This window comes from Salvelinus alpinus, chromosome 3 (genome assembly GCF_045679555.1).
Source record: "Salvelinus alpinus chromosome 3, SLU_Salpinus.1, whole genome shotgun sequence".
Classification (NCBI taxonomy): Eukaryota; Metazoa; Chordata; class Actinopteri; order Salmoniformes; family Salmonidae; genus Salvelinus; species Salvelinus alpinus.
Genome location: NC_092088.1, coordinates 80554069 through 80572883, shown reverse-complemented (window position 1 = coordinate 80572883; position 18815 = coordinate 80554069). Strand labels below are relative to the sequence as shown.

Here is an 18815-nt window from a genome sequence, read left to right as displayed (position 1 = left end):
CATAATATGGTGTGTTTGTAAATTCCCTTTGGAGTGCCAGAGTGCGCCCAGAGTGCGCGCAGAGTGCTCTCTCGGCGTTCGCAAATTCTGAGCGTTGTCAGATTGTCAGTTTGTAAATCTAGAGCGCGTCGCTCTAGGAGCGTTCAGAGCGCACACGGGAAGCTCCGGCCGATGAGTAGGGTTGATCCGAGCGTTCTGACCTCACAACAGCAGTCAAGCTCCCAAGCTAACTGGTTAAATTGGCTAGCTACTTCCAGACACAAATGAGATAACACCTCACTCTGACCATTTTACTCGCCTTAGCAGAGCTGGTTATGCTGTTTTCGTGTTATCTAAAGCGTTGGAGACTGTAACTGATGCTGGCAATAATTTCATAACGTTTTCCCCCCCGACGTTAACTTACACCGGTCACATTCGACGGGTGTTGTGTATTTGTAAATACATCTGTTTTATTCTGCGCTCTGGCACACTCAGATGAGGGCGCTCTGAAATCGGAGTAGTTAGCCAGAGTGTATTTACGAACGCACCCATAATTAGTTGGCTGTCTGGAACGCAGCCACGCCCAAAAAAAGAGCGAGCCAAATTCTTTTATCCGCCTCTGTGAGCTAGCAAGTGGCTAAATATCAAGCTAGACAGGATGAGGGGGTTACCTTTTTTTCTGTCTCTCCTTGTACTTCAGAAAATCGAATTAATCGTTGGAGTATGGAGGTAATTAAACTATCTAACTACCCATCCTGCCCAAAATAAATTATCCAGCTAGATGACATGGGCGAACGTTATTAGCAAGTTTATGTAGCCTCTTCGTATCTTTTTAGCAAGCTAACTAAGCTTACAAAAAGGGAGTATCAAGTAGTTAACTATGTGTTCATGTAAATATAATTTATTAATTTATTTTACAGATACAATAATATTTTGGAGGATGAAAACTTATTTACACTACAAAATGCAGTAAGTACTCTTAACTTCTAACTATTAGCAAAGACACTAGCTAACGCTAATGCTGGCTAGCTATAGCCAACAGGATACTAGATTGGTCCCTCTAGCAATTAAAACAATTCAGGTGCATGGGAAGAATATGCATATGCTTGGAAGGAATATATATTTCCTACTGTTGTGATATACTGTTCAATTTCCCATTGATTATTGTTAAATATAACAAATTAGTTACACACTCTTTTCATATTATAACCCCAAGTATAAGGTTGTAATAGCTACTCAGACTTCAGTGTGTTTAAAACTAGTTTTATATTTAGGTTTTCCTCAAGTATGATGGATCTGACTTTGTTGAATGGGAGTATCCAGAGTGTTGTAATGTCGACAACAAAAGGTAAAGGAAAAATATGATGGAACAGTCACTATTTGGCATCTGCAGATGTAGTGTATGTAATTATTGAACAATATTTTACAGTTCTTCATTAGTTTAAAAGGATACCTTCATTGCCTTGACTTCTATCTGGCACTATTGTTTTTATTGTGAACTCCACTTAGCTCCCCAAATGCCATCATGAAATGCACTTCTCCTGGTTTCCAAATGGTAAAGCCATTGGTGTCTGTAAGTACCTTCTTCATTTGAACTGAATGTTAACAAAAAATGATACCATCAAAAAGCCTTAATGTTTAAATTGTTATTTATTTGTAATACTTTGTATTGCATGATTTGAACAGTCACCAGAGGAAGAAGATGCACGATATCTTTTCATCAGCAATTCATTTTTCAGTTTTATCTGGTATGCTGTAGTGCCTATTGACAGGTAAAATACTATTATCTGTATTTTTGTAGAATATGGATTCTAGCTTTTTTGTGTGTTTAATGGCTGTTTTAAATTGTTCTCCTTTAGAGGTTCAGCAGAAACAAGCTCCAAGGTAAAATGTATTTTACAACACCAATCTTTAGTAATAAATGGCAGCTTAACAGGAAGATCATTAACTTTTTCAGCAATGTAAATTGTGTCTGTTTTTCTTTCAGAAAGTGAGAATGTGGATCATTGATCCAGAGCAAGCAGACCCTGCTGAAATTAACAACACTGCACTTGTACCCTCAACGGTGAGACCAGTTCTGGCATCGTCATCTCTGTCAGAAATTTATAAAAAGTATCTAAATTGTAGCTACGATTTTCAGTTGCATTCTTGTCCCTCAGCAATCCAGATATATCACGAAGCACTTCTACAATAACGGACAGTACCCAGTGATCAAGTTAAAATCTAAGCAGACACACTTGGGGCATTTCCAGAAAGATGGGTAAGCATACCACCCTAAGCCATATCATAAAAAACTAATTCTGACGTACAAATAATACACAATATATACCCACTACCATAGGTACTGGGAAGCAGTCATCCCTGGTGATGAAAGATTCAACGATTTTCACATTTATGGTCAGCCAATCAGTTTCCAGCATCGCTTTGTCATAGACGGTCAGCACACATTCTACTGGCCAGAACCCGCAGAGCCCAATGGGGAGAGGGAGGTGTCTTTGCGTCTGGCCCAAGGAAGCCCTTTATCCCTGGTGTGGGGCACCTGTGAGCTCTACCGCGGCCTGCTCCTCTCCGACACAGGCGCCCTCATAACCAAGAATGCTTTCCTCACCTCTGAGGAGCTGAAGGTGGACCCAGGAACGTTGCCTGTCCCTCCTGAGGGATATTTCACTGTGGACCAAGCTGCTCTTCTTGAGGACGGCATCATATTTAGAATAGATGGCGCCCTCTACTGGAGGGACAACCAGGATCGTGTGCTGACAGAACATCCTCAACTTCCCACGAGTGGAGTGATGGGCCTCTATCAAAGAATGTGCTGCGCTAGTAACTACCCTGTTCAGGTAAGCATCAGCTCCTCCCAAAGGGATTCAATGTGATTAAATGTGAAAATCGAAGTAAATATGAAGATCAAAGGTGTAGTCCTTCCATCTCCACATTTAATCACTTGTAAATAACTTAGGTTTAGTCCAAATAAGACAAAGTCATACATTGTTTCTCAAGGCATTTTCTTCTGCGTTTTCAGGATGTGGAACTGAGCTCTTTAATTGTGTGGAAAGACAATTTGTTGCTTGTGGGTCCAAAGAAATTTAAAAACCCGGGTAGGGAGAATTTCCTAAAAATTGTGTTGACGGTTCCTCCAAGAGTCACCTATTTAACAGCATCATTCGGTTCCCACCCGGCCTCCCTGGCCATTCTGGGGATGTACTCCATCCCAGGCGCTATCTCACGCCACTTCCTCACCAGTTACAATGAACTGGTCCCTAGTTGGATAACCAGCACATTCATGACCAAGTTTAAGCTGAAGGACATCCCTAAAGGTCCATTTGAAATGCGGTTCCTGGAATCAGCCGATGCATCCCTGCTGCTGTGGAACAAAGAGACCATCCTCTATAGCTTTCACAATGACAACGAGTGGGGCGAGATCAGACCCTTCAACGCATCACATCTCAGTGCTGCAGCCTTTGGCAGTAAGATTCACCAAGTGGCCTTGGGTAAGATCTTCTGAATCTTTTTGGTCAATTCAAAGACCTGCTGTGATTCTATTGGACTAAATTGTATAATTTTTATTTATTTAAACTACACTAAACAAAAATATAAATGCAACATGCAACAATTTCAAAGATTTGACTGAGTTTGTTCATATAAGGAAATCAGTAAATTAAAATTAATTAATCAGGCCCTAATCTATGGATTTCACATGCCTGGGTGTACAAATATGCATCTGTTAGTCACAGATGCCTTAAGAAAAGGTAGGGGCGTGGATCAGAAAACCAGTCAGTATCTGGTATGACCACCATTTGCCTCATGCAGCGCAACACATTTCCTTCGCATAGAGTTGATCAGGCTGTTGATTGTGACCTGTGGAATGTTGTCCCACTCCTCTTCAATGGCTGCGCAAAGTTGCTGGATATTTGCAGGAACTGGAACTTGACACATGTGCTTCGCAAGGCTGCAGAAAGGTTTGCAGCATGGAGCAGGTCATTTTGGCTGTCTCTGGGTTCCCTGCCCTGTTCGACCAAAGCGCCGATTGCTACCGGGACCTCCATGCTAAAAATGCTGAATGGAGACACATTGCCAATATTATTGGATTCCTTGGTCAGTTGAATGTGAAATAATTAGCTGGAAAGTGGAAGCTAGGTGCTGACAATTTCTTAGCTAAGCTGTCTAGCAAAGGGGTTAGCTTTGTAATTAGATAGCTAGCTAACTGGCTTGACTGTTTATGAACTTCTGTTTGTACCACCGCACGGTAAAGCAAAGCTCGAGTTAAAAATATTGACCGCATGCGCCACACAGAACGCACTGCAGCCTAGTGCGGCATCTCCAACGCATCGTTGCGGACAGCCCCATTTAACAATGATTGACCTCCGTCAGAACGCAAAGAGTTTGACATAACATGAGGCTGGAGGCGGCTTATGGTAGAGAAATTAACATTTCATTCTCTGGCAACAGCTCTGGTGGACATTCCTGCAGAGGATTCCAATTGCACCCTGACTCAAAACGTGTGTGTGTGCATTGTGTTGTGTGACAAAACTACACATTTTAGAGTGACCTTTTATTGTCCCCAGCACAAGGTGCACCTGTGTAATGATCATGCTGTTTAATCAGCTTCTTGATATGCCACACCTGTCAGGTGGAAGGATTATCATGGCAAAGGAGAAATGCTCACTAACAGGGATTTTTGTACGGAAAATATTCGTGAAATAAGCTTTTTGTGCATATGGAACATTTCTTGGATCTTTATTTCAGCTCATAAAACATGGGACCAACACTTAACATGTTGCGTTTATATTTTTATTCAGTATAGATGGTAATTTTCCATGAAGAAAAATTGGTGGGGCTTGCTTTAGTATTAGTATTTTTGTGGTAGTGGAAGAAGTGGTGAAAGGAGGGATGGAAGGAGGTTAAGTTGGACTGATTGGTGTGATAAAGGAATATGGATGGTATGTGTGGGGGGGGGGGGGGGTAGTTATTGGTAGTAGTTATAGCTGTTTCGATTTCAGATTTGAACATCAGAGAAGTAGACCAAGGTGTCATACCCTCTAATTTTTTCTACGATGCGTTGTCAGGAAAAGTGAAGGTCGCTGATTTGAGTCAAAAGTCACTGTTTACTCATTGTGTCATGCTTAGAATATGCTCCCCCATTGTTATCATTTGAAAGTTCTGAAAAGTTCCATGGTAGTTCATTCAACAGTAGTGAATGACTCCAGGGCAGGCGGAGTGGGAGGTTCCTGGTGGAGAGCCAGACGCGATCACCAGGATGGAACATGGGAGCCTCACTGCGGTGGCGATCCGCCTGTTCCTTCTGGCAGCGTTCCAAACCTCCTCTGCGCCCCGACTCCGGGATTCTTTTGGAGTCGAGTCCCCACTACTATTCAACACTGGGAAGTTATCTAAAATAGTTGATGTGGTTACTAAAACAGCAGTACCTCTTGATTGGTAGTAGATATTTCTGCTCATATTTCCAGATTTGAATAGCACAGAAGTAGACCAAGATGTCGTACCCTCTAACTTTTTGTACAACTAGTTGAGAAAGTGATTTAAACAGCAGTGGTTTGAAAACAATTAGACAAAGTTGTTGATGCGGTTACTAAAACAGTTGTATCGTTAGCTCTGTACAATATATTTCTGTTCCGATTCCAGATTTGATTAGCAGAGAAGTAAACCAAGTAGTTTAGTTAACTAGTTCGGTAAGTGGTCAAAACAGCAGTTGTTTCAAAAAGTTGAGAGGAAAAGTTGTTGATGCGGTTACAATTGTTTTTATATCGTTTGTCATGTAGAAGATAATTCTGTTCCGATTCCAAATTTGAATAGCAGAGAAGTAGACCAAGATGTCACACCCTCTAAGTTTTTGTCTAGCTTGTTGGGAAAGTGGTCAAAGTAGCTGATTTGTGTCAAAAGTCACATTGTTTACAGCGAATGTTGGAAGTCATGATGTCACAATGGGGAATGTTGAATGTTGTTTAGAATGTTGAAAAAAGTCCCATTACAGTGAAGGAAGATTGTAAAAAAAAAAAATTAATAATCGAAACATTAAATGAAAGCACTATTCCAGACCATTTTACAAGTTTTGAAGTTTGAACAGCGTTTTTAGCTTAAACTGTGTAAGATGTCACATATATGCCGGGAGTCAGGAAGATGGTACAGAAGGTGAGTTTAATAATGAAGAATGCAGATAAACAAAACATGAGAAGTGTACGGAATGTTAATGTAATCAAGGTGATGATGAAGTCCAGGTGTGTGTAATGATGGTTGCCAGGACCGGTGGTTATAAACCGGCGACGTCGAGCGCTGGAGAGGGGGAGCGGGAGTAGGCGTGACATAAGATGAGTAGCGTGCAGAATGATAATAATAACTAGATGGTAATTGTACATGTAGTACAATTGCTGGAACTTGCGTTACTTCTTTTAAAATATTTTTGTGGTAATGGTAGAAGTTTTACTTTACTATTTAATTAAAGCAAAGCAGTTTTAAACTATGTTAAATGTTGAAAAACCTTATATTAGTGGTAGTGTTTGCAGTAGTAAAGGTGGGGACTGGTTATAGTTGAAAAAGTCGGTAGATGAAAAGTTAGGATAGCCTGAACATATGAAAGTTGGTTTGGTGTCTCTTGCTTGAATGGTTCAAGAGTTAGGGAAAGGGGGATACCTAGTCAGTTGTACAATTAAATGCCTTCAACTAAAATGTGTCTTCCGCATTTAACACAACCCTTCTGAATCAGAGAGGTGCGGGGGGCTGCCTTAAATCGACATAAACGTCCCCGCGCCCGAGGAACAGCGAGTTAACTGCCTTGCTCAGGGGCAACAGATTTTTTTACCTTGTCAGCTCGGGGAGCCCAAAGCTCTAACCACTAGGCTACCTAATGTTGGTGTTATTTAATGCAAATGTACAGTGGATTCGGAAAGTATTCAGACCCCTTGACTTTTTTTGTTTGTTACGTTACAGCCCTATTCAAAAATTGATTAAATCGTTTTTCCCTCGTCGATCTACACACAATAGCCCATAATGACAAAGCAAAAACAGCAAATAAAAATAATAACTGAAATATCACATTTACATAAGTATTCAGACCATTTACTCCGTTCTTTGTTGAAGCACCTTTGCCAGCGATTACAGCCTTGAGTCTACTTGGTTATGACGCTACAAGCTTGGCACACCTGTATTTGGAGAGTTTCTCCCATTCCCAATGGGGAGCGTCACTGCACAGATACTTTCAGTTTTCTCCAGAGATGTTCTATCGGGTTCAAGTCCAGGCTCTGGCTGGGCCACTCAAGGACATTCAGAGACATGTCCCAAAGCCAATCCTGCGCTGTCTTGGCTGTGTGCTTAGGGTTGTTGTCCTGTTGGAAGGTGAACCTTCACCCCAGTCTGAAGTCCTGAGCACTCTGAAGCAGGTTTTCATCAAGGATCTCTCTGTACTTTGCTCTGTTCATCTTTCACTCGATCCTGACTACTCCCAGTCTGTCGCTGAAAAACATGCTGCCACCACCATGTTTCACTGTAGGGATGGTGCCAAGTTTTTTCCAGACGTGAAGCATGGCAATCAGGCCAAAGAGTTCAATCTTGGTTTCATCAGAGTCCTTTAGGTGCCTTTTGGCAAACTCCAAGCGGGCTGTCATGTGCCTTTTTTCTGGGGAGTGGTTTCCGTCTGCCCACTCTACCATAAAGGCCTGATTGGTGGAGTGCTGCAGATATGGTTGTCCTTCTGGAAGGTTCTCCCATCTCCACAGAAGAACTCTGAAGCTGTCAGAATGACAATCTGGTTCTTAGTCACCTCCCTGACCAAGGCCCTTCTCCCCCGATTGCTCAGTTTGGCCGGGCGGCAAGCTGTAGGAAGAGTCTTTGTGGTTCCAAACTTCTTCCATATAAGATTGATGGAGGTCACTGTGTGGTCTCACATTGTCATTATGGGGTAGATTGATGAGGAAAACAACATGAATTTAATAAATGTTATAATACGGCCGTAGCGTAACAAAAAATGAAAAAGTCAAGGGGTTTGAATACTTTCCAAATGCACTGTATATAGTTACAGTTGATAAAAGTTGTAAAGAATTTGAAGATCTGAACCTGTGAAAGTTGGCTTGGTGTCCCTAGTTTGAACGGTTCAAAAATTACTGTTGACTTCTTGTATACAAATGTATCCACATTTATTTAGTTATAGTTTATAAATGTATTAAAGAATTTGATAGCCTGAATATTTTAAAGTTGGTCTTGTAGCTTAATTGGCCAATGAGCAAGACCATTTTGAATTGCTACCTCTTTATTCCTATGGTTCTCATTCAAACCCATCTTAATTTATGCACATTAATGGTTATAGTTAAAAAATGATATATAGTATCAAAAATCTTTTGACAACAAGCAATCTAAGTAGGGTCCATCTAAACATCTCACCGTTGATTTGGAGTTAATAGCTTAAGCGGTGAAAGAGGAGATGGGTCTCAAATTTTTGTATTTTTAACATTCTAGTCTATGGGCCTTTTTTGCAATTGAATGCATTGGTATCCATTGCAACGGCTCGATTTGTGCTGCTCAATGATGCGATACGAGAGTGCTCTTAGCTGATGTTAGCTACAGAACCTACTTTTCGTCACTAAACTCTTGACAAACAGCTGTAACCTTTTTATCTACCTTTGTGTGAGTATCCATAGCAACAGTTCTGTTTGAGCTGCTCAATGAGTACGGTTACATGGATAGTCAGATTTATAAGAAGAACGATTTCCCTAATAATCGTGTTTACATGGACACATCTGAAATCAGGCTACCTAATGCCATTAACACAACATGTCATTGGAACACAGGAGTGATGATTGCTGATAATGGGCTTCTGTACGCCTATGTAGACATTCCATAAAAATCAGGCGTTTCAAGCAACAATAGTCATTTACAACATTAACAATGTCTACACTATTTATGTTAAATTTGATGTTATTTTAATGGAGAAAAATTGTGCTTTTCTTTCAAAAACAAGGACATTTCTAAGTGACCCCAAGCTTTTGAACGGTAGTGTACATTCAGTTGTTCTGAACTTACTCACTCACGCTAAAGAGGGAGGCTCGCTGGGCTTGTGCTAGCACTTTGGCAGATCAAATACACAGCTGGAATGCCGATTTAAGGTGTTTACATGTCCTAATAATTCGAAAGATTGCTCAGAAAACCAGTTGTTTTAATCAGCGCATGCTTACTTCGATATTGACCTTACGCCCATAAAGATAAGCAGAGTAAAATGTTTACATGACTATTGCATAATCTGCCTACTGCCGTAATCAGTTTAATATCAAATTATTACTGTGCGTGTAAACGTACTCAATGATGAGACATAACAGAGCTGTTAACTGACGTTATCGAGCTTCTTTTTCGTCACTAAACTACAAACACCTGCAATTTATTATTGGTATAAGATTATTTTTTTTCATACGCCAGATGTCAATACCAAAGAAGTAGAGGAAGATTTCATACCCTCTACATTTTTGTCTGACTTGTTGGAAGTGGTCAAAACGGTGGCAGTTTGGGAAAAAGTTGGAAAACGTGTTAATCAAATCAAATGTATTTATAAAGCCCTTCTTACATCAGCTGATATCTCAAAGTGAAACCCAGCCTAACACCCCAAACAGCAAGCAATGCAGGTGTAGAAGCTAGGTGGCTAGGAAAAACTCCAGTTACTAAAACAACTGTATCGTGAGATACGTTGCAGATATTTTTGTTCCGCTGACAGATTGAAATAGCAGAGAAGTAGATGAAGACTTCACCCCCTCTCACTTTTTGTCAAACCTATTGGGAAAGTGGTCAAAAGTTCAGTTGTTTATAAAAATGTGAGTACATTTTGTTGATGCGGTTACTTAAACAGCTGTAACGTTTGATCGGTACCAGATAATTCTGATATTATTTTAGATTTGAATAGCAGAGAAGTAAAAGAAGATTTCATTCGTTTGGAAAGGCTTCTACATGGAACCCAAAAAACAGTTCTACCTGGAACCACAAGGGTTCTTCAAAGGGTTCTCCTATGGGGACAGCCGAAGAACCCGTTTACGTTCTAGATAGCACCTTTTTTCTCTCTAAAAGTGTAGTTGTACATTTTATTGGTGTGCATCTTCTTTTACTTTCTGCCTCAGATCACTCCTGGAACATGCTGGTGAAGATGGAGAACAATATCCTGTTCTACTGTAAAGTGGGCATGCACGAGGTGGTGCGCTTGCACAAGTGGATGGAGCCGGACAGTCGCATGGTCCTCTACCTCAACCAGAAAGAGGAGATCAACATGCTCACCCTGACACCTGAGGGGCTGCACGTCCAGAAGTACCCCATGATGATGGAGACTAAGAGCGCCATGAAGGGCAGCTACCATGACTGTCCCTTCATCTCCTTTGAGCACAGTATGAACACCATTTCCTATAACATGGATAAGGGAGACCAGATGGTTCTGTGGGCTCAGATAGTCTACCCAGAGGGAAAAGGTGTGCACGTGAAGTTCCTCAGCAACAATGCGGACCTGCTTTATATTGAGCAGAAGTTTCACTTTGAGGGTGTGAACAGTGTGGACACAGTGAACACGGTGAGGCTGTTACTGTATTGATTATGTCATTCCCAGAAACTGGAGCGATACAGTGCTGCTCTTTACAGATTTCCTGTCGACAGATTTGTAGCATGTTTTGTTGTTCTGCTAAACTTTGCTAATGCTCAGTGAAATGAATACATGACGAGTTACCATGGCTACATTTCTAAAGACTTATTTGATGCTTTTATTTGATTTTTCAGACATTTATAATCAGCCAGAAAGTGGATTACAGTGATGCAACGAATTACACACATTTAACGTCAGTCCTTTTTGTTTGTCAATTTGTGATTGATGTTCATTCAAAGGCTTAATTTATCAGTTTTGGGAATATATTCACATAAACTGTTAATTTACCTCACAGAAAAAAAACAAGTGGCATTGTTACCCTGGAACTAGTACCCAACCAGATTGGCAACACTTGTAATTTGCCAATGAGTCGGGTAATCATTTTTCAAACATATTCAACAGTTACTGCATCTATATTTTACTGTAGCACATTGTTATTTACCAACTCTCTCATATTGTTGACAGATATCCCATTTTAATGTTGGCTGCCCACCAAATAGACATATCCGTGTTGCTAGGTAAGTGGAAACTATTCTGTAAGATTTATATTCTCTAGACAGAATTAGTGTGACGGTGGACTGATCTATTCTTTAACTGATAAACGTTCATGCTTTTACCCAAAGTGACTTACAGTCATGCATGCATTTTACGTATGGGTGATCCCGGGAATCAAACCCACTGTCCTGGTAGCGCCATGCTCTACCCACTGAGCTACAAAGAACTACATTGTAGTGATGCCTTCTTGTTATTTCCAGGCCTTGGGGAATGCCTTGCGAGATGCACAGCCTCACCAACTACACCATTTTAAGGTAATCAAGGATGTTGAAGGACTGTATTGTCTCCTATTAGTATCAGTTCTCTGCATTCAAACATTCTCTTTCATCTTAGGTCTGTACTCAGAGATCCACAACAAGACGATATAGTAAGTAATTTAGTTTGCGGTTGTCAGAAATACACAGTACTAAATGTTCCTGTTTGCTAGTATAGATATGTACCGTAACTACTGTAGCTAGTATTGCACCTGAGGCTGGAAATGGAAATAGTTTGAGTATTAAAATGTGGACATTTTAGTGTTGTAGTTAAATGTGATGTTTAAAGTAAGTTATGTCATTTTTATAAAAGTTAAATTGCCTTCATCATTGATTATGCATTTATTATTGTTATAGGTTGTGCATTACGACTGGGAGAAATTTGGATGTCTACTCAAAACGCACTATAAAAATCAATTTCTCCCAAGCATTGACCTGTAAGTCAAAAAAGAAAATGATACATTAACAGGAATGACTAAAACTATCAGAGGACTTCTTATTGGTTCACATATTTCTATGCGTGATTACATTTTTTATTTTTTATTTTATGTAATCAGGTATGATGGAGATCACTATGTTAGGAACGTCGACGCCAACTTCATAGTATGGGACAGATTTGGTCGGAAGGACTATTCTTTTAATGCAACCATGCGCCAGGTACAGTTTATACTCCTCTATCTAATAAGTTAACTTTGAGTGTGTGTGAGGGGTGGGTTTGAATTTTCCTTACCGGTATGCTCACTGGGGCTCCTTCAGGTTGCCTGTCTCCATGAATCTCAGACCTGGATCTCCATGCTGACTGGGGGGAAAAGCCTGGAGGAGGCCTGGGGTCCGGAGGTACAGAGCTGTACTCTTTATATACTGTAGTTCTCATGATCTGTATACATTTCTACCTGCCAGAAACATTGTTCTATAAACGTATATTCTTCTTATCCCCGTTCCAGAACTACAGAACTTGTTTTAAGGTCAGCCCTGGCATGTTGGGGAACCTGGACCAGCCTTATGAAATAATGAACAGAAGCTCCAAAAACTTTCTGACATTTTCCCAGGTGGACAGTGCTACCTATGTGTTTAATGTCAAGATACTGGACCCCAATTACAGGTGAATGACCACTGTACAGGGTTGGGGTCAATTCCAATTTAATTTGAAATTCCAATTAAATTCTTGAATTCACTCATCAAGTGGAGAATTTATGTTGAATTGAATTCGAAATTTTAACAACCTTCAGGTTATGGAATTGGAATTAGACTGTTTGGACTGTTTGAATTAGTATTATAAAAATATTTAATCTATTGAATTGGAATTTGATATTTGTACATTTCCCAGTCAATGGAATTAATGGACTTAGTTTTCAGTAATTCCAGTATAGCTAGGCTGAACGGTGGCATGATCAGCCTGAAACCCTGAGGGAATTGAATTATAATTTGTGCAGTTGTTGGGGGATAATGTTGAATTGGGAATAGAATTGTGGGAATTTACCTGACATTGGAATTGAGAGGAATTTAATGATCTCTGAATTCAAAGACTGACCTGGAATTTGAATTTAATTAAATTGAATTTACAGGGAGAGAGAATTTCATTTGTGGAATGCATCCCAACCCTGCCACTGTCCTGTGGTTTTATTGGGACCCCCCAGTGGTTGCAGAACAAATAACTTACTCCAACCCCTTTGAACCGAAACAAACGCACACAAATCTAATTTTATTGGTCACACGCTCCAAATACAACTGGTGTAGACTTTACAGTATAATTCTTACTTAAGAGCCCATTCCCAACAATGCAGAGTTAAAAAGTAAGACAAATATTTGCTTAATAAAGAAGGAAATAGTAACACAATAACAAGGCTATATACAAGGAGTACCAGGACTGAGTCCATGTGCAGGGGTACAAGGTAATTGAGGTAATACAGTATGTACATGTGTGTAGGGGTAAAAGTGACTAGGCAATCGCAATATACACTGACAAAAATATAAACGCAACATCCAGCAATTTCAAAGATTTTACTGAGTTACAGTTCAAGGAAATCAGTCAATTTAAATAAATTCATTATGCCCGAAACTATGGATTTCACATGACTGGGAATACAGATATGCATCTGTTGGTCACAGAGACCTTAAAAAAAAGTAGGGACGTGGATCAGAAAACCTGTCAGTATCTGGTGTGAACACATCTCCATCTAGAGTTGATCAGGCTGTTGATTTGTGGCCTTTGGAATGTTGTCCCACTCCGCTTCAATGACTGTGCGAAGTTGTTGGATATTGGCGGGAAATGGAACATGGTGTCATACACAACGATCCAGAGCATCCCAAACATGCTCAATGGGTGACATGTTTGGCTAGTATGCAGGCCATGGAAGAACTGGGACATTTTCAGCTTATGGTAGAGAAATGAACATTCAATTCTGGCAACAGCTCTGGTGAACATTGCTGCAGTCAGCATGCCAATTGCACGCTCCCTCAACTTGACATCTGTGGCATTGTGTTGTGTGACAAAACTGTACATTTTAGAGTAGCCTTTTATTGTCCCCAGCACAAGGTGCACCTGTGTAATGATCATCTTTAATCAGCTTCTTGATATGCCCCACCTGTCAAATGGATGGATTATCTTGGCAAAGTAGAAATTCTCACTAACGGATGTAAACAACATTGTGCTGACATTTGAGAGAAGTAAGCTTTTTGTGAGTATGGAACATTTCTGGGATCTTTTATTTCAGCTCGTGAAACAACACTTCACATGTTGCGTTTATTTTAGTTCAGTGTAGAATAAACTGAGTAGCAGCAGCGTGTGTGGAAGTGTCTTATGTGAGTGTGGCATCAATAAGCATGTGTGTGTGTGTGTGTGTTGGAGTGTCAGTGTAGTATGTGAGTGTGTGGGTAGAGTCGAGTGACTACATCAAGCCAGTGCAAAATAATTAAGATAAATAATAAAGGGGGTCAGTGTAAATTGTCTGGGTAGCCATTTGATTAACTTTTCAGCGGTCTTACAGATTGGGGGTAGAAGCTGCTCAGGTGCGTTTTGGTCCCTGTACCGCTTGCCGTGTTGTAGCAGAGAGAACAGTCTATTTTTAGAACCTTCCTCTTACACCGCCTGGTATAGAGGTCCTGCATGGCAGGGAGTTCGGCCCTAGGGAGGTACTGGAGCATATGCAGTATCCTCTGTAGTGCCTTGCGGTCGGATGCTGAGCAGTTTCCATACCAAGCGTTGATGCAGCCAGTCAAGATGCTCTCAATGGTGCAGCTGTAGAACTTTTTGAGGATCTCAAGGCCCATGCCAAATATTTTCAGCCTCCTGAGAGGGAAGAGGCATTGTCGTGCCATCTTAACAACTGTTGGTGTGTTTGGACCATGATAGATCCTTAGTGATGGGGACACTGAGGAACTTGAAGCTCTCGACCCGCTCCACTACAGCCCCGTCGATGTAAATGGGGGTGTGTTTGGCCCTCAGTTTTCTGTAGTCCACAATCATCTCCTTTGTCTTGCCCACGTTGAGGGAGAGGTTGTCCTGGCACCACACTGCCAGGTCTCTGACATCCTCCCTATCGGCTGCCTCATCGTCATTGGTGATCAGGCTTACCACCGTCTTGTTGTCGGCAAACAATGATGGTGTTGGAATCTTAGATATGTTTTTGGTTGTTGAGTCAATTAGATCAATCACATTTCAAGCTTATGTTTCAAATAAACTATTTCAGAATATTTTGGCAAGTAAGCTGGCTAAGTCATTGATCCTGCTTTGAGGTATACACCTCAGAAATGTTATTTAGGTTACATTGTTGAGTGGACTTGTTTGTGTGCATTTCTTGTAGTAACAGGTGGCGGCCACAAAGTGGCAGCTGTCAAACACATTTTAACCTCATGTCGATATACTGTCGGTGCTTTTCAGCAGGTCCTGTTAAAATGTATTTTTCTATACCAAAGATTAAAATTAAATGGAATACTGCCTTCAACCAGCTTCATCTATTTTCTCTTCTCAGCTTCTGTGATCTTCATGCTGTGTTTGCAGTCCAGACCTATGGCATTACAATTCCGTAAGTTATGGGGCAGAGAAAATGGCTATGATAAATAACCTGACATATTGCTTTTCAGCATGGCTTAAATGTTATAGGTCAATTGCCCACCAAATATCTTTGCATTCTTTTTCATTTCAGGAAGTATCAGCATCTAACTACATATGTGGCCATTGTTTTTACCCTTTTCTCACTCTGTATACTGGGCTACAGTTACTGTCGATATGTGACTATTTTCAGGAATCTGCTGGCAACCAAAAGGCATAAATATGAATAGGTCATTCAAATACTTTCACTAAAAGTGGTTTTATTTAAATCTTACTGTTTGTAATTATATGTTTAACGTCAGTTATGCATTTTTGAGTCATGTATTTTATAGATTGTTATGGTCTCCAACATGTCTCTGCAGTTAATGGAATTGAAATAAGATGTTTAAGAACCAATCCCAAAAGTAATGTTTAACTTTGAACTTTTTGTCTTGATTTCTTGGTGCTTTTTCAAAAACTGTATAATAAACCAAGGAGAATATAAACCAAAACTGGGTAGTTATGTCTAACCTTCAGTTGTCATTACTCTTTTGCTAGATTAGATGGATTATTTAAAGCAATAGCTATTTGATAACGTTTCTCAGAGGCTTCATAAGATGTTGTATTTATAAATGTTAGGTCGATTAATGGATAGCTGTGAAATCAGCGATTTCTAGGTTGATTAAACGACTGTCGATGTATTGTTACAAAGCGCTTCACTACAGCACGACAGTGGCCACCCGTTATCTGAGAATTGTGTACATTTTCAGTTGGATATTTTTGTGGGAAAATACTATTCAACTTCGAAAATAGTTATTATTAGATATTTCATTTTGATGTTTGAATGGCAATTACACGCAGAAAAGATTCACGTTCGCTAACAACTCTATTTCATCGCGAACTGTCTCCAGCCAGCCGACTGCCTTGCACAGCTGTTTGCTTATGGAGAAAATTGCACAAAGCTTTCGGATGCGGGACTTTTGTGAACTACTTGCTGAACTGAAGGTATAATTTGCCTGTTTGTACTATTAACCTAGTAGTTAGGAAGCTAGCTAACTAGATAAAACCAGTGCAACAAAAAAGTAAAAATAACTAGTTTAAGTGTGTGTGGATCGGGGGGAAAAACTGGCGAAAGTGCACCTGGACCCGAAGAAATTCCTGATGGCAAACGAGATGATAATTTTGAACGTTTATGATATGGTAAGTTAATGTTCCATTTAAATTGCTTAAATGTAAGAACACTAACCAAAACACAGCAACTCGCAGCTAACGTTTCCCGAACGACCGGTATTTCATTGACGACCTAACGTTAGTTTTAAAGCGAGCTAGTTATCCAGCTAGCTACTGTAGCTAACAAGACTCGTGTCTGAAGCGGAGAATGGATGGAGCATTGGAAGAGCTTCGAACTATTGCTGATGTATGGAAATGTTAACCCCAAAATTAACGGTTTAACTGGGCTAACAGCCAGGGTCAGGATGTTTTACTGTCTCCGGCTGCTTCTGTTTTGTAATCTGGCCAAGTCATGATCTGCCTGTCGGCGGGAAACAAAAACAGCCATCCCAGGTTCTGACTGTCATGGGGAAACCGAGGTAAAGACAGTTCCAGGTTGGATATTCGACGAATATTCGCCTGTAGGTTTCCTTACGTCCACCAACAGCAGTTAGGGACCGTCAACATAGTGACAACAGTTTGTCGATTTACATCTCGCACTTTTAAATTATTTATTTACATTTTTGAATTTCAATAGCTCTTTGGCCATATGACCTACTGACTTCAAACAAGGTTCAGAATGTACACTGTGGGCCTACACATTGCACACCCTTTAGTTTGTCTATTTTCATCTCGCACGTTTTTACATGAATTTTTCTAACTTTAAAATTTCAATAACTCCTTGGTCATGTGACCTACTGACTTAAAACATGGATCAGAATGTACACTGACTACCCTTATATATGGCACACCCTTTAGTTTGTCCATTTTCATCTCACATGTTTTTACATACATTTTTCCAAATGTAAAACTTCAATAGCCCTTTGGTCATGTGACCTACTGGACTCAAACTTTAGAATGTCCACGGACTAGCCTTATATATTGCACACTCTTGTTTGTGTACTGTGAAATCATGTGGTGTAATGTACATTTATGATAGTTTTAAATTTCAATAGCTCCTTGGTCATGTCAATTACACACTTAAGAAGCGTGCAGTAGATATACACCCATATTGCATAACCTCTAGTTCAAGTCAAGAGCTACCCTTCCCCCTTCAGTCTGCTTTGCACATGTCTGAAAGTGACAGAGCCAGCAGCCAAGAGTTTTTCACAGTATGTCATAAAAAATTGTAACACTAATGAATGTATGTAAAATGCTAATATGTATTAGATCCAGTACAATGGAATAACTAAGACCTGCATTTGAATGCAGCGTGTTCCAATTCCTCCTTCTCTTTCTGTCCAGCAGGGTCAACCAAAAACACTTGGCCTGATGGTTCATGCAGATACTAGGGAAGCAATATAGAAATGTATTGATCCCTTTAATGATTTTACTATTAAATCACCCATATCACAACCCTCATACCTCTTCACAAAAATTTACCTAAATTAATTTTGGAAAAAGGATTTTACTCACAATGAACTTCCAGTGGTTCTGGTTCACATTCATGAAATCAATGACAGCATTGTTGTTATTGTCATGTTATGACTGGTATTTATTACCTCACCCACAAGCCATTTGTGGGGCTGCAGAGTTTTAAACTCTGAATGATGGAGAAGGAAAGAGGAATTTTTGTCTGTAGACCTCACAACAGCAACCACCATCTCGCAAATGTTTCGCCACAGAGCTGTGACCTGCAATATGCAAATGAAACACATTTATAAGAGTTATTGTCCGCTTAAACATGAACTGAAAACAAACTATCACAATCCTTTAACATAAAAAAAACATACCTGGCCTGCAGCCTCGTTGTCTTGGAGTGATGTTGCCTCATCCCTGTTTTCATATCTCTTGTGGTGTGCCTTCCCTGCTGGTTTCTTTTTACCCTTTGGCTCAGGTAATTGTCTGGGAGGCTGGAAATACTTTGACCTGGACTTGTGAGGTGAGTATTTTCTTTGTCTCTTGGCCCACTGCTCCTCTTCCTGGTCCAACAACTTGTTGCGGTAGGGGGATTTAGTGAACAGTGATTCTGGAAGGTTATGTTTTATTATGTGCTCCCTATACCTTCCTTGGAGGGTGGCATGCATTTTCAAAATGAATTCAGCTGGACGGAGGAATTTCTTCTTCTGCAAAATGGAATGCTTCACTATCCAGAACCACTGTTCCACATAGCAGTTGGTGTCCTGTGATTTCACTGATTGCAATGTTGTGTTGGTCACATTACAATATCTTGTAA

At 40.2% G+C, this 18815-nt stretch overlaps 2 protein-coding genes across 3 annotated transcripts in view; both read left to right on the top strand.

Annotated features, from left to right (window-relative positions):
* The first annotated feature begins 522 nt into the window (after positions 1-522).
* Positions 523-15948, top strand: LOC139569761 (cation channel sperm-associated auxiliary subunit epsilon-like). The gene is made up of 22 exons (XM_071391134.1): positions 523-708; positions 900-948; positions 1254-1327; positions 1489-1552; positions 1666-1751; positions 1839-1863; positions 1967-2044; positions 2139-2239; positions 2321-2816; positions 2999-3467; positions 10083-10522; positions 10726-10784; positions 10887-10965; positions 11057-11109; positions 11347-11400; positions 11480-11513; positions 11758-11837; positions 11958-12057; positions 12157-12237; positions 12345-12502; positions 15372-15425; positions 15546-15948. The coding sequence occupies exons 1-22, from the start codon at positions 638-640 to the stop codon at positions 15679-15681; spliced, it is 2841 nt and encodes a 946-aa protein (XP_071247235.1). The 5' UTR covers positions 523-637; the 3' UTR covers positions 15682-15948.
* A 139-nt stretch (positions 15949-16087) lies between these two features.
* LOC139571432 (deubiquitinase DESI2-like) overlaps positions 16088-18815 on the top strand; it is a 47558-nt gene continuing 44830 nt past the window's right edge. Inside the window, exon 1 of one of the 2 annotated variants that reach the window (XM_071394297.1) lies at positions 16088-16435. In XM_071394297.1, coding sequence (XP_071250398.1) covers positions 16373-16435 — 63 coding nt within the window. In that variant the 5' untranslated portion in view covers positions 16088-16372. Of the gene's footprint in view, positions 16631-18815 lie in introns of both variants that reach the window. The other variant, XM_071394296.1, reaches the window with a different exon arrangement.

Excerpts from the sequence above, each read along its gene's own strand:
- LOC139569761 (XM_071391134.1), top strand. The coding sequence starts at position 638 with ATGAGGGGGTTACCTTTTTTTCTGTCTCTCCTTGTACTTCAGAAAATC. Across the intron at positions 2,240-2,320 it reads GGGCATTTCCAGAAAGATGG|GTACTGGGAAGCAGTCATCC; the intron begins GTAAGCATACCA and ends CCACTACCATAG. Across the intron at positions 10,966-11,056 it reads GTAATTTGCCAATGAGTCGG|ATATCCCATTTTAATGTTGG; the intron begins GTAATCATTTTT and ends TATTGTTGACAG.